This window comes from Dryas octopetala, chromosome 1, assembly GCF_963921425.1.
Source record: "Dryas octopetala chromosome 1, drDryOcto1.1, whole genome shotgun sequence".
Lineage (NCBI taxonomy): Eukaryota > Viridiplantae > Streptophyta > Magnoliopsida > Rosales > Rosaceae > Dryas > Dryas octopetala.
This window is the reverse complement of record NC_141366.1, coordinates 20,141,775-20,157,688: the sequence shown is the minus strand read 5'-3', so window position 1 is coordinate 20,157,688 and position 15,914 is coordinate 20,141,775. Positions and strand designations below refer to the sequence as shown.

The 15,914-nt window shown below is 36.3% G+C and overlaps 1 protein-coding gene across 1 annotated transcript; it reads left to right on the top strand.

The window, feature by feature from the left end:
* Positions 1-2,436: 2,436 nt before the first annotated feature.
* On the top strand, positions 2,437-10,279 carry LOC147298973 (pleiotropic drug resistance protein 2-like). The gene is made up of 20 exons (XM_086248815.1): positions 2,437-2,946; positions 3,220-3,340; positions 3,435-3,523; positions 3,774-3,858; positions 3,968-4,258; positions 4,337-4,427; positions 4,730-5,630; positions 5,749-5,909; positions 6,039-6,142; positions 6,236-6,395; positions 6,487-6,561; positions 6,890-7,038; positions 7,194-7,526; positions 7,643-7,933; positions 8,015-8,098; positions 8,372-8,505; positions 8,604-8,831; positions 8,978-9,149; positions 9,245-9,499; positions 9,825-10,279. The coding sequence occupies exons 1-20, from the start codon at positions 2,579-2,581 to the stop codon at positions 10,092-10,094; spliced, it is 4,362 nt and encodes a 1,453-aa protein (XP_086104941.1). The 5' UTR covers positions 2,437-2,578; the 3' UTR covers positions 10,095-10,279.
* The last annotated feature ends 5,635 nt before the right edge of the window (positions 10,280-15,914 follow it).

Sequence of the window (15,914 nt, the reverse complement as noted above, 5' to 3'; positions counted from 1 at the left end):
TTCGTATTAAAACCAATTTTAATTCAATTTTTTAATTTAAAAAACAGTAAAACTAAAAAAGATTACTACTAAAAATGTTTAAATTAAAAAAAAAAACTAAAACTTAAAAAGATTAAAATTAGAAAAAATTAAAACTAAAAATAAATTGAAAAATATTAAAACCAAGAACAAAAAAAGAAAAAAGAAAATTAGGATTAAATACCAAATCCTAATAATTTTTTGGTATAACATGAAGACCATATAATATTTCAATTGAACTACTAAATTTAAATTTAGTTTTTAGATTAGGTCACAAACATGTTGGCCCTTTTGATTTGAGCATTTTCCATTTGACATTTTTGTCATTTGCCCCACATATGATGGATGTTAGTTAAAATTTATAAGGTTTTGACAAAATTGCCCTTGAGGCTTTTATATTATCTTGAAAATTTGCTAATGTAATCTCAATTTCACATTAGTTGTGACTGTACGACACTCACAACTTCAAATTTAGTTGTGACTGAACGACAGTCACATCTAAATTGTGAGACAGTCACAATTAAGTTGTGACTTAATTGAATTTTTTTTAAGAGAAATTATACTATAATATAGTATAAATAGAGGTCAAAACAATACTTTTACTCAAAATAATACCTAGTATAGTGATGTGAGTTGTCTCTTTCAATTTACCAAGACAGTCACAGTTAAGTTGTGACTGGATTGATTTTTATTTTTTTAAAAAATACAATATAGTAGAAATTAATGTAATATTTGTGATGTAATATAATTTTTATTTTTTTATTGTAGTGGCATGTGATGTAATATTTGTAAATTCTAATACCTTTTACTTTATTATTTTGTTTGACTTTTCAACTAGTACCTAATCTAAAATGATATTTAAGTTTGGTACCTAAACTAAAATGTTATTTAAGTTTGGTACCTAAACTAAAATGTTATTGAAATTTAGTAATTAAAATCAATGGACCTAAAAAAAAAAAAAAAAGAAGAGGTGAAGATCGCACCCCCTCCCCACCCACCCCCTCCTCGGCGGCAGCCCTAATCGCCGGCTCTACCCAGTGCCCACCCTCCCCATTCTCTCTCTTCATCTCTCCCTCCTTTCCTCTCTTTCTCTGTCTCTCTCTATCTATTTCTCTCTTTATTTCTCTTTCTCTCTCTTCATCTCTGTCTCGCCGAAATATTACCGGTCGGTGGGTTGGGCGAGGTGGGATGGGGAGGGGAGGTGCAGCAGCGGGGTGGGGAGGGGTTGGGCAGAAAGCAGAGAGGAAGAGAGAGAAAGAGGATATAGAGAGAGAGAAAGAGAGGAATGGAGGGAGAGATGAAGAGAGAGAATTGGTGTTCACTAATTGTGAGTGTTTGAACCCCTTGTTAGTATAAATATGTTATTGATCGAAAGTGTTCGTAGTTTAATTTTTTAAGATTTTTTTCTTATTTGTTTGTATTAACCGTTTCATATATAAGTATATAACGTGCAGAAAAATCATATAAATAACACATAATTATTATAAAGTCTATTTTTAGACTCTTAATTATAATTATCAATGGCTTCAAAAGTGTTTGGTTGTTGAAGTCTCTGTTTTTGCATCAACAATATAAGTGTTTGTTTGAAGAGTAATTTTTTTGAATTAAGCATGGCAGGTGTAGCAATTTTAGTGGTCCACAGCAATATTGGTGGGTGACCCAAGTATTATCCATTATAAATTGCGTTCGAACTCTAACGTTAAGCTTTGGGATGTTGGTCCGAACCGTCCGATGCTCGATGCAAACGCTTAAACCGGTTTTGAATGCTTGTGAGCACCGCTCTTTATTTGTCCACTTATTTTTTCATCTGTATTTATTAATTAATAGTCCAGAAATCTTGGAAACCTTATTTGAGAATACCAAACTCATCTTAATAGCTTTGAATCAGAACACCAATTCTTGTCCTTTCCGATATTGACTATGACTAATATATGTATATGGAATTCTAGAAGATGTGCTCCTAAAAAATGGTCGGATTCATACAACTTACAGTAAGTGTAAAAATCCTATATTATTTAAGACAACATGTGACATGTCATCTAATTTTCTAGTCCATGGAATCCATAATTTTCTACTCCTCTGGCCAAACTTGCAAATCTACCATCATTTCTAGGCAGACATAATCTTAGAGTCACGTTGAATTAATTACCAACATAATAAGACCATCTCGAAGTGCTCGACTTCTGTCGCAGCCCCATTTTATTCTGGGCTGACAAGTCCCATTTGATTTTTCACAGAAGACTTTGTAAGACAAAGGAATATTTTCAAAAAGCGGTTAGAGAGACGTACGTACTCATCCCTCTCATGCAATTATAACTACCACTTCTTCCTCTTCCTGCATGTCTATATAAAGCTCACCAAAGTGCGCTCCTCAAAAAACATAAGTCCCTCCCTCTTTCTTGCAAGCTCTCATTCGTCACCAAAACCCAATAAACAAGTTCCGGGGACTATTGGGTTGAATCCCTTTTCCATATTGGGTGCACAAATTTGGTTACAAGTTTCCAACCCATTGTCTGAAATCTTGAGTTGTGAGTGATTTGATTGGTTTTGGGTCACACAAATGGCGGTGGCAGCTGCATTGGCAGGAGATGACTTAGCGAGGCAGACGAGCAGCAGTAGAAGCTGGCGGTCTACGAGTGTTAGTGAAATATGGAACGCGCCAGACGTGTTCCAGCGGAGTGGCAGGCAGCAGACGGTGGATGAGGAGGAGGAGCTGAAGTGGGCCGCCATAGAGCGGTTGCCAACATATGATAGGATGAGGAGGGGGATGCTGAGGCAGGTTATGAGCAATGGGAAGGTGGTCCATGAAGAAGTTGATGTCACAAACCTTGCGGCTCAAGATAAGAGGCAGTTGATGGAGAGCATACTTAAGGTTGTTGAGGATGACAATGAGAAGTTCTTGAAGAGGCAGAAAGCCAGAAATGACAGGTTTGTCTCTCTTTCTATTATATATAGTTTGTTTAATTGGTTCAATTTGGAAGTTTTGGTTTGTTTTCGTTTCTTGGGAATGGTGGGAAATTGACAGGAATTAAGATTTTGGATATGAAAATTTTCAGTTTGGGTTTTGAGAAAAACATAAGTTCAACTTAATTGTGTCTAATACAACTGTTGGCTTCAAAGATGTATTTTCCTTAGTTTTCTTGCTAATTAATGTTTGATTAAAATTGCCATGTAAATTTTGTTTGATGCTTTGGAAAACAGGGTTGGTATTGTGATTCCTAAAGTTGAGGTTAGATTCCAGAATTTATCAATAGAGGGAGATGCATATGTAGGCACCAGAGCACTTCCAACTCTGCTAAATTCCACCTTGAACGCAATCGAGGTACGTAAAAACATTTCTTAATGGTAAACTAGTACATAATCTTGTGTTTCGATGCTGAACTCACAGATTTCCAAATTTCTTTAAATCTGAATAGGGAGTAATTGGATTGCTTGGACTCACACCATCAAAGAAAAGAGTTGTTAAGATACTCCAGGATGTGAGCGGTATTGTGAAGCCATCAAGGTATGCTCATGAATTTTGCAGATCTAACCTCGCTGCACTACTACTGCATGTTGCATGAAAAAAAGAAAAAAGAAAAAAGAAAAAAATCTCACATAATGATTGTACCAAAAGTTGAACAAATAGTCACTTAACATATCCTAAACAAAGGAATTGTATAAAGGAAATATGGAAATTATTAGTAACACTTTAATGCTAAGTAGTTTTTCCTTTGAACTCCATTTATGAGCTTGTCTTTTTTGTTTGTGTTCAGGATGACACTGCTTCTTGGACCTCCTGGGTCTGGAAGAACAACACTGCTAAAAGCACTTGCCGGAAAACTGGATAAGGATCTAAGGGTTTGTCATCCTCTTCGTCTCCTTACCTTAATCAGTCTTTTCCTAATTGTATTCGTGTGCCTACTTGTTTAGTTTACCATATGTATTGACAAGTTGGGGTTATAAACAGGTAACTGGGAAAGTTACTTACTGTGGCCATGAATTTAAGGAATTTGTACCTCAGAGAACCTCTGCATACATTAGTCAGCATGATCTTCATTATGGTGAGATGACAGTTCGTGAAACATTGGATTTCTCTGGACGTTGCCTGGGAGTCGGAACCAGGTATGGATTGCTGGAAGAGTTGTCTAGACGGGAGAAAGATTCAGGTATCAAACCAGATCCCGAGATCGATGCATTCATGAAAGCCACTTCTATGGCAGGCCAGGAAACTAGTTTGATCACAGATTACGTACTCAAGGTTTGTTGATTCAATCACAAGATTGTGTGTCCTTGTGTCTTGCTGCACAAGTCTAACCATTTTTTATTCATCTGACAGATACTTGGATTAGATATCTGTTCTGATATATTGGTGGGTGATGGCATGAGAAGGGGCATTTCTGGTGGACAAAAGAAACGTGTAACTACTGGTATGTGTCTGTGTGTCAAATTAGTTATTACATAAAACAATATTTGGGTTCCATAATGCTATTCTTTCTTATTTGTACTTGAATATGTGTGTAAGACGACACTAACCATGTTATATTTCCATGTTTAATTTTTAATATTTTACTTAAATTTACTATAAAGTTAGGCACCAATGCAGTTTATGTAAACTGGTGCTCTTATATCTTAGAAACCTTCTTTGATCTTGCTTCGAATAATAGGAATGGTAATTTATGTAAAAAGCCATTTCCTGTAATTAACCTCGTGGTGTTTGCTCTGAATGCAGGAGAAATGTTGGTTGGACCAGCGAAAGCATTTTTCATGGATGAAATATCAACAGGTCTGGACAGTTCCACCACCTTTCAGATTTGCAAGTTCATGAGACAGATGGTTCATATTATGGATGTGTCAATGGTCATCACTCTCTTGCAGCCTGCACCTGAGACATATGATCTTTTTGATGACATTATCCTTCTTTCTGAGGGTCAGATTGTCTTCCAAGGCCCACGTGAGAGTGTTCTCGAATTCTTTGAATATATGGGGTTCAAATGCCCAGAAAGAAAAGGTGTTGCAGACTTCTTGCAAGAAGTGACCTCAAAGAAGGACCAAGAACAATATTGGTTTAAGCAGAACCAGCCTTACAGATATGTCTCAGTATCTGATTTCGTACGGGCTTTCACTTCTTTTAATGTTGGCCAACGGCTTGTGGAAGAGCTAAGAGTTCCTTATGACAAAGGAACAGCTCATCCAGCTGCCTTGGTGAAGGAAAAGTATGGAATATCCAATAAGGAGCTCTTCAAGGCATGCTTTTCAAGGGAGTGGCTGCTGATGAAGCGTAACAATTTTGTATACATTTTTAGAATTTGCCAGATAACATTCATGGCTACAATTGCTTTTACGGTATTTCTAAGAACAGAAATGAAATATGGGAAAAAAGAGGATGCAACAAAATTTTGGGGAGCATTGTTTTTCAGTCTCATTAATGTCATGTTTAATGGAGTGGCAGAGCTTGCAATGACAGTTTTCACTCTTCCTGTGTTCTTTAAACAAAGGGATGCCTTGTTCTACCCTGGGTGGGCTTATGCCTTGCCCATTTGCCTCCTCAAAATTCCCGTGTCACTGTTGGAATCTGGGATATGGATCATTTTAACATATTACACCATTGGATTTGCACCATCTGCCAGCAGGTAAGTTCTAATTTATTGCTCATGTCTTTCTCAGAAGTTTTAGCTTTGTGTTGCTTACTGAATGACACAAAATAAAACAAATTAGGGTCTAACTCTGATATATGTCCAATATTTTCAGGTTCTTCAAACAGTTCTTGGCTTTCTTCAGTATACATCAGATGGCCATCTCCCTCTTCCGCTTCATTGCTGCCCTCGGAAGAACAGATGTCGTTGCAAACACAATTGGTTCCTTTACACTGCTACTGACTTTTATCCTAGGAGGTTATATTGTTGCTAAAGGTTAGAATCCGTCTTCGTTCATTGCCAAAGTGTTTTTTCTTGTCATAGTGAGCTATTTCCTATTCAATTTGATTGCTCGATTCTTTAGTATGTTTTGAATGCTCAAAATATTGTCATCTTGGTGTGCAGATGACATCGAGTCATGGATGATATGGGGCTACTATATGTCCCCTATGATGTATGGACAAAATGCAATTGCTATGAATGAATTTCTTGATGAAAGATGGGGAGCTGTAGGTTCTCTTAAGCCTCAGTTGACTTCTTCCAGTACATTAATAATAACAGTATTTAAGCTTAACAAAACTTTTTTTTATCCCATTGCACAGCTTGCCGACAACTCCAGTAAGCTCACAGTCGGACAGACCCTTCTCAAGGAAAGAGGACTGTATACTGAAGAATATATGTATTGGATTTGTATTGGAGCGCTCTTTGGGTTTTGTTTTCTTTTTAATGTTCTTTTCATTGCAGCGCTGACCTTCTTAAATCGTAAGTGAATAATTTTCATTTTTCATTTGGCTATTGTTATGCTAATGGATTCAACCGTTGACTATTTGTTTTCTTGTTGACTCACTTTTAGCTCTTAGTGATACCAAAACTGTAATTGAGGCTGATGACCCTGAAACCAGGAGGGAACGACAATCCAATTCAGAAGGTTGGAATATTATACTTCTAGTGGATCATAATTTGGATGTTTGTACTGTTTCTGCAAGATATATAGCATGTGTTTTTTATATTTGTTGAAGCAGCCATTTTGAATATGCATTGTAAATTATGAATTACCCCGGTTCTCATTCATCCATTTACCACCCCTAGCCTGGCTGTAAAACATTGTGCTAGTAAGATATGCATTACATCAACCACAGCTACCTGCATTACATCTCATCAGTTGTTAATACAAATTCTTGAGTAGCCATTTTGAGTAGTACTAGATTTACTATCAAAGTATTTTGCTCGTCCTAATATATAGTGAACAATTACAGGTATTGATATGCAAGTTCGAAATGCTGAAGGAAGCACCAGTTCAATTGTTGGTGCTGCAAATCGTCAAGCCAAACGAGGAATGGCTTTGCCCTTCCAGCCCCTTTCACTTGTTTTTAACCATGTGAATTACTATGTGGATATGCCTACGGTAAGTCACTTTTTCTGCTTTCTCCACATAGCTTTAAATTGCAGGAATATATATGAGAACTTATTTCAAAAGAAAAGTTAGCACTTAGAAGCCATAGAAAGCAGGACAGGCTTCAAAGGCTTAAAATTTTAGTAACAATTATGTGTACTTATCAGGAAATGAAGAACCAAGGGATTGATGAGAGCCGGCTGCAACTACTGCGAGATGCTAGTGGTGCATTCCGGCCAGGTATTTTGACTGCATTAGTTGGTGTCAGTGGTGCTGGAAAGACCACCTTGATGGATGTCTTAGCTGGAAGAAAGACTGGTGGGTACATTGAAGGAAGTATTAACATCTCTGGATACCCAAAGAACCAAGCCACATTTGCTCGGGTCAGCGGTTACTGTGAACAGAATGACATTCATTCACCATATGTTACTGTATATGAATCTCTCCAGTACTCTGCCTGGCTGCGTCTTGCTAAGGATGTCAAACCGGACGCACGAAAGGCAAGTTATTTATTTATTCACTGCAACCTTGTTTCCTGCTTATACTTTTTATGTCATATTTATTCACTGAACAGTCTGAACTTGTAGTGGACTCTGATTTTTGCTTCTCTCTCTAGGTGTTTGTTGATGAAGTTATGGACTTGGTGGAGCTTAACCCATTGAGAAATGCTTTAGTTGGCCTTCCAGGAGTTGATGGACTTTCAACTGAGCAGAGAAAGAGGCTCACCATTGCTGTAGAATTGGTTGCTAATCCCTCCATCATCTTTATGGATGAGCCAACATCAGGGCTTGATGCTAGAGCAGCCGCAATTGTTATGCGTACTGTAAGAAACACAGTGGATACAGGACGAACTGTTGTCTGCACGATTCACCAACCTAGCATTGACATTTTTGAAGCTTTTGATGAGGTATTATTTGATTTCAAATCTGTGTAATCTGTAACATTGTTCTTTATTTCATATTCACCTTGATTTTGTTTTGCTTTGCAGCTTTTCTTAATGAAAAGAGGCGGACAGGTGATTTATGCTGGACCCCTAGGTCCCCAGTCTCACAAGCTTGTTGAATATTTTGAGGTAATTAAGTTTATAATTTACCTTTATGTTCAAGTCCTTTCAAATTTTATCCAAAACGCATATAATGGAGCAAAATTTGGCTAAAGCTAGACTTCTGTTATTCTATCAGCATTGGCCCCATTTAAATTTTGTTAATAGCACCACTAACTCCAAATGTTCATTCAAGAAATTTTTGTTATGTACGGATGGGTCTTATTTACAAAGTTCAAATAAAATTAGCACAAAAAAAAAAAAAAAAAAGAGTTTGAATAAAATCTCTGAAACCTCTTGCAGGCTATTCCAGGAGTTCCCAAGATCAAAGAGGGCCACAATCCTGCTACTTGGATGTTAGACGTCAGCTCTACTGCAGTGGAGGCTCAAAATAATATCGACTTTGCAGAAGTATTTGCGAACTCTGAGCTCTATAGGTAAAGTAACATGTATTGTATTCTTTTCATTCCTATTTTTGTCACCCCCATGTCTGTGTATGTTAAAATTCTTTCTTCATTTCATTTCACTTGTTCAGGAGAAATCAGGAACTTATAAAGGAACTAAGCACACCGTTACCCGATTCAAAGGATCTTTACTTCCCCACCAAATACTCACAAAGCTATATAATTCAGTGCAAGGCTTGCTTTTGGAAACAATATTGGTCATACTGGAGGAACTCAAGATACAATGCCATCAGGTTTTTCATGACGACTTGCATTGGCATATTATTTGGTGTTATCTTCTGGGGCAAAGGAGACCAGATGTAAGTTTAAGAACTTCATATGAGCTACATTTATTTAGTTTTCTTTGAAGTTTTGACCCAGTTTCATGTTTTCTTCAAAAAGCTTTTTCCTAGAATTGTGACTTATTATTTTTTTTTTTATGAACTGCATAATATTTTTTCAACAGACACAAACAACAAGACCTGATTAATCTTTTGGGAGCTATCTATTCTGCTATTATGTTCCTTGGATCTAGCAATGCTAATGCTGTGCAATCGGTGGTTGCGACTGAGAGAACAGTTTTCTACCGTGAACGAGCAGCGGGGATGTATTCAGAGTTGCCTTATGCATTTTCTCAGGTAAGATATTGGTAGTTATACTCAGTTGTGCGTTCGCTTTTGTATAACATTAAAATCTCATGTCTTTTTTATTGATGCATATTTTGGTGCTGTAGGTGGCTATTGAGACACTTTACGTTGCAATCCAAACATTTGTCTATTCCTGTATTCTGTATTTCATGATTGGGTACACTTTTAAGGTGGAGAAATTCCTTTACTTCTACTACTTCATATTCATGTGCTTTACCTACTTCTCAATGTATGGGATGATGGTGGTTGCCTTAACTCCTGGCCATCAAATTGCTGCAATTGTTATGTCTTTCTTCGTGAACTTTTGGAACTTGTTCTCTGGTTTCCTCATTTCCAGGCCGGTATGTCATTTGAAACTCAGCTATTCTTCGTATTGCCATACCTGAGAATGTGGAACATCATCCAAAATATTTTTATTAGAAGTCATTCTTATGTGCATACTTGAGCAAGGATTTACAATGCTTTACAAAATCTGCTAATTTGGGATTAGCTCATTATAACATGAACTGATGAAAGTCCTGAAAGACTAGGCCTTCAATTATTACAAACCAAATATGTGTAGATTACTCATTAAGTTTTCTTATACTGCACTTATCTTGTCCCAGACACCGTCTTTTTTATCATTACAATCATAACAGTTCATGCTGAATTGCTCATCTATTGCAGCTAATTCCGGTGTGGTGGAGGTGGTACTACTGGGGTTCTCCAATTGCTTGGACAATCTATGGCCTCTTTGCATCTCAGGTTGGTGACCTCAAGACTTCTATTGAACTTTCTACTGGAGGACAACAGAGAGTGGATCTTTTTGTTAAGGACAATTTGGGTTATGACTATGACTTCCTAGTACCTGTGGTTGTGGCTCATGTTGGTTGGGTCCTCCTCTTCTTCTTAGTCTTTGCCTATGGCATCAAGTTCCTTAACTTCCAAAAGAGATGAGCAACTTCACTATGCAGCAGAGAACCTTCAGGATGTGAAATAGATAATTTAATGTAACAACATTATAGTAAGTCATCAGAGAGAACAGAATTCTGATCACTGTTTTTTTTTTTTTTTTTTGCATATTACTTTGTAATTTTGATTGGCATATTTAATAAAGCCTTGCCATTTTCTTTTTAACTAAAGATGCCTTGAGATGCAAACAATGGTTATACTATCCTTATTCAACCAAAAACCTCAGTACAAGGAGCACTTGAACTGTACAAAGAAAAAACAGAATAGACAAACTGACAAACAAATCACATCCTCTATCATCATAGACAAGTATTGACTGAGAAAATTATTGCTGATCACAGAGTTCCCTAAACTTCAGAGGAAATTATAGCATTTTTAATCCTACTACTTCAAGGAAAATCTCCTTCATCATTGTTTGCAACATCTGCTCCTTAGCACAGTCCCACATTGCCACGTAACCTTTGGAATATGTATTATATAAACACATGGAACCCTTTCCTTTTAAGCCGGTTTTACAAGGATAATTTCTACCCATGGGTTTAGCACCCTGTTCTTGTCAACACGTGTCAGACCCCAATACTCGAAGACACAGGTTGGACTCCAGTCCCTTGCTTGTATGTGAAGCAACTCCTTTTACTTGGTCTATGAAATGCTCTCCCAAGTTTCTGCATAATTATACATTCCATTGGAAGCACTCAATTATGTCATATAAAAAATATTCATTATGATCTCCTATAAACTTCACAAGTTGATATACCACTTAAATGAATGAAGTGTTCTGACTGACATTGGAACTTCCAAAACTGTGGCAACCAAGGCCTAGTTTCCTCTTCTTTTGGGCAATAATACCTCACACCAGATAAATCATTAATCAAAGGAAAACATATCCTTCCTCACTAGTGTCTTATCATCGCTGGCAGCCCCATACCGCCGGCGACGGCCATCTCTTCCTCTATCTTCTTCTCTCCCACCCTTCGTACTAAATTCACAAATCCCAACATCTCGGCAATGTTGGATTGCAAGTACACTTTGTTGAAGTACTCTGGCTAACTTTGCACTTCTTCGTAAGTACACATAAAGCAGTCAAGCTTCTCCGCATCCCTCTTATCATCAATCAAATACCAGAGATGGAATAGCAAATGGGATTTGGATTGATCAGATCAACTAGTCCTCTTTATGGCTTATTGATCATCAATCAAATAATTGCATGGGGTCCAAACTAGGTGTCACACCCCGAACCCCGGGTATGCAACATATGCACCTATCTTGAATATCCCAAAGATTAACGCTACTAATCAATCATTAATCCCCCGCGATACCCAAGAGAGGTTGAGCATTTTAATTTAATGGGACCGGGTTGGATCAAAGATAATAAATAACGGAAAACATGTGAAGTAAGAATAAGATTTCTTTATAAAACTAATCTCAAGGTTACGGTAGTTCATTGCAACCTTGAAGAATTTAAATAAATTCGAAATACATAGCAAGCATAGAATAAAGGTTTCAAAACTACGCAGACATATAATCAAAGTATATTACTCAAAACAATCGGTAAATCATTCAAGACATACTCGATATGAGAAAACAATCAAATGACATTACCAAATAAATCCAGATAATTGACAAGTCTCAAGATGCTGCTCTACTCGAACCCCGTCCAAGTTTGTCTCTTTACCATACTCGTACCTATAAAAACATCCAATAAAAAAGGAACAACAAAAAAAATGTAGGGAGTAAGCATCTCATACGATCAGAGCTTCCCTCAGGGGACCCTGCCAGGTTTGAAAACCACAAAACTTTTCTCAGTGAAAAACATCCTAAACATCCTAAAAATCCTTTTCCGTCGGATTCTTAAATCATCCAAAACAAGTTCTTCAAACATTTCCTTTATAATAATTTACAAAACATTTTATGACTCGGCTGTACAACAATTATGATTATAAACATGCAAATTCACATATAATGATAATCCAGATGGTTGATACACTTTCGGTACGACTATGCTAGCTATAATCAAAGAGCTATCCATAGCGAGAGTGCCACGGTAAATAGAAATAGGAACTTGCAATTGAGAAATCGTATTTACTGCCACTCGATCAATCATGGGTGCCCACTTCGCACAAGCACACGTAGCCACGTATTGGCTTGGCTAAGCTCCCCATAATATACTGATCAATTCTTCTAGAAAATTTAGGGATTTGAACCCAAGATCACGTACTACACTACCCGAATACTCAGACCAATCATACAAATATAGCATGTTATAATAATTTAAACACAAACACACATAAGATCCATAATCAGGAATGTAGGATAAATTCCCCTACCTGGAATACAATGCTCTTCACGTATTCTCTTACATAGCCTATGCATTCTCATCCATCTCGAATCCATTGCCTTCTTATCATGTCACAAAGAAATCCTTCGGTAACTGGTGTTTCTAGTGTCCGGCAATACGACAACTTAGTCAAAAGTTAAGTTCAACACAATCTCGTTATGACCCATCCTTTTAGGTCACACGTTCCTAAGACTCTAGTCCTAAGTGGACTAAACTCTACTCTTTAGGGTTTCTAAGTTTCAAGTTAATTTTAAAGTCAAACCACTTGACTAATTGTCTTGGTTTAAAACAATTCCACAAATTAATTTAGGTTAGAATAAATCAAGCCTAAGTATTATCCAAGTATTTAATTAATTAGCATTTCTCCAAAATATTCCACTAATTAATCAAGCTTGAATAAATAGCTTAAATCGAATTTAATCTCTACTAGTTAATAACCTTTAATTAATCTCCAAAATAAGGTTACAACTACTCATGCTTAATTAACTAAATAAATTAAGCAATTAAATCTCCAAAATAAGGTTACTACTACTCGTGCTTAATTAACTGAATAAATTAAGCAATTAAATCTCCAAAATAATCCTAGGCATGCTTAATTAATAAATAAATCATGCTGCAACCTAATATTAAAGCCTAAGAAAAATAAATAAGACTGAAAAATAAATAAAAAACTTACCCGGTTGTAGACCTCCAAAGCTAGACTCCACTCCTAAAAAGACTCCTCCAAACTTGGGTCTTCTTCTCCAAGAGAAGACCTCAAAATATTTTACTAGGAGAGAGCTTCTAAAAAATATGAATTTGCTCCATAATAGAAAGAATAATAATCTTGCTAGAGAGAGAAAGAGAAACCAAAGTTAGAGTGAGAAGCTCTTGAAATCTATTTGGTGGTGCAAGTGAAAATGAGATACAAGGATCCTTATTTATAGGCACAAGAAGGTGAGAAGAAGTTGTGAGTTTCCAATGTGGGAAATGATGCTCAAAAGTGTCAAAAACAAAGTAAAAATACACAAAAAGTCGAATTGGGTCAGCTATACCCGGCTGGACTACCCATTTGCACTCACAAAAGGTCCACGGGTCGACCCATTGGAGGACATGAGGGTCGTATGACCCGGTTTGGCTGGAGACCGGTCCTTCAAGGAAATGGATGGCTCAGATCAAGCTCATTAAATGAGCTTGAGTAGCTGTGATTAAAACGTGGCTCCGATCTGGTGAAGCGCACCCACAGAAGCTCACATGAGCTCACCCCGCCTGCTGCCAGTTGAAGCCAAGTTAGCACGTCCGAACGAATGGCATCGTGCCATGTGGCGCCGTGTCAGCCATTTTCCCAATTTATTTCTTTTCTTATTTTTCCTATTCTCCAAATTTCGTTAAATCACCAAAAATAACTCGGAACTTTAAATAATTATCTGAAAAATCCTACGGATTTGTATTGATGATGACTAATTTCCTATAGTCTCAAAATAGTCAAATCACTTCCAAAAAAATTATGAAAATTCTTCATCTCATAATTTAATTTTGAAAAATGAAAATAAATTAAATAATCATCAAATTCTTGAATTTCCTTTTTCAAGAATTCACTTTCACACAACTAAACTTCAAGACCACGACCAAAGGTCTAAGTTAGTTAAAACAAAGTTAAGAAAAATTTTAATTCTTTTAAACAAACTTTAAGAATAAGGTTAAAGGCTTAAGTAACGAAATTAACATAAGTCGAAATTCAGGGTGTTATAGCCATTTAACCTATCCAATCCAATTTTGTGCATAAAACGAGACCTTATAGTACTGCTAGAGATTATATGACTACAAGATGCAATTCTTTTATCATTGTTCTTTTTTCTTTACTTTGGCCATTGATGATGTGATTCTTTTAATTAATTAGTTTTTTTATTTATAGTTCTGTTACAAAAACTACTGGGAGCAGAAACGGTAGATTCGTCGTTCCCATTGGAATTTAATACATTGTTAGATTATCAACTAATCAATTACAAGTATGCTTCTCCTTAGTTTCATCAGAGTTTGATGCTTATGATTAGAGTTTGATTACCGAGTAGCAGAGGATAAGGTTAAGGTTGTTGGGCAATATATCTTGAATATTAACTAGAATTCTAAAGCCCCTTGATGGAAAGGGTACATCTGTTTTCTTTTTCCTGATAATATTGATGGTTAAATGATGGCTATAGCCCACAGTGTACATCTGTCACTGGTAAACCATATGGATTACCTTGAGGTCCCATTTGATTGTACACCGCCCCAGGCTGTTTTGGAGGAGTGTTCCACGGAAGAAGCGGTTGTAGGTTGATCAGTAAGGTTGCCATTGTCTGAGCGTGTACCAAAACCGCTTTGGTTGCTATAGGCACACTATTGATCGAGATATGATGAGCCCATAGGAATTATTGGAACATTTTTCGGACTCGGATCGTTGGTTGGTGATTTATTTGAAGATTATGACGATTATGCCATTAATATAAAAGTTTGAGTTTTTAAAAAGAAATAATTCAAAAAGTATCTTTAAAAATTCTGACTTTGGCGTGGTTGGATAGAGCTTGAGCTCATAAATGCGTAGGTGAAAACGAATCAAGAATACGAGTTACAAGGAAAACATTTTGGGCATTCGAAGTTTAGGGGCAATTTAATAATTTTGGCTAGAGGCTTATAAATAGAGCAGATAGACCCCCTCCCTTTGACTCGCGGGTGACCTGACCCGACGCGTGGTTGAGAGCCCATAAATAGGATAAATTATTCTATATAATATATTTTTCCATAAATAGAGGCATAATGAGAGAAATTACACACTCTAAATTCTCTCACATTTTCTCTTTATGTATTGTTTTAAGTGCCAAATTGCCAATTACAAAAAATTAATAAATATTTTCAATATTACAAATTAGTCAATGAACCTTTTCAAAATACCATAATAGTCACTATTGACCAAAATGAAATTAAGAGAAACTATGTTAATTAACAATTAGACAAAAACAAAAAGGAATTTACAGATCTTGCCACCATACTGACATTTAGACGTCATCACCAATGTCTAATTTTTAAAATTACATATGAGTCAATAACAACCATATACTTTTTGCAATTGGATGTAACCATATACTTTTTGCAGTTTCAGGTTCTAAGGCCAGAAAAGTTTTTGAAATGCGTCAATAATTGAAGACCCTAGAACTCCCTATAAAACATATTAAATAGGAAATTTCAGTTCCGAAATTATTGTATAGCATATTCTAACATAAAAGTACATATATAAATGGGAATAAGGACTCATTTGCTTTTGACATTGCAATTTTTCCATTCATTTCAAATTTTGCCAATTAAATATCAATTTGTTGTATTAAAAATAGCAAGAAGTGAAAAAAAGATGAAGGCAATACAAACATTTCTGTTTGTGTGAAGTTCGAAGTGGGTCACATGTTATTAGTAATTCTCACCTCCACATGGGGTGATCCACATGTGTTCTATAT

What these genes read in the sequence shown, in the direction of transcription:
- LOC147298973 (XM_086248815.1), top strand. Translation starts at nt 2,579, where the DNA reads ATGGCGGTGGCAGCTGCATTGGCAGGAGATGACTTAGCGAGGCAGACG. An exon ending in TTTGCACCATCTGCCAGCAG is followed by an intron (nt 5,631 to 5,748) that starts GTAAGTTCTAAT and finishes CAATATTTTCAG; the next exon opens with GTTCTTCAAACAGTTCTTGG. An exon ending in AGCGCTGACCTTCTTAAATC is followed by an intron (nt 6,396 to 6,486) that starts GTAAGTGAATAA and finishes ACTCACTTTTAG; the next exon opens with CTCTTAGTGATACCAAAACT.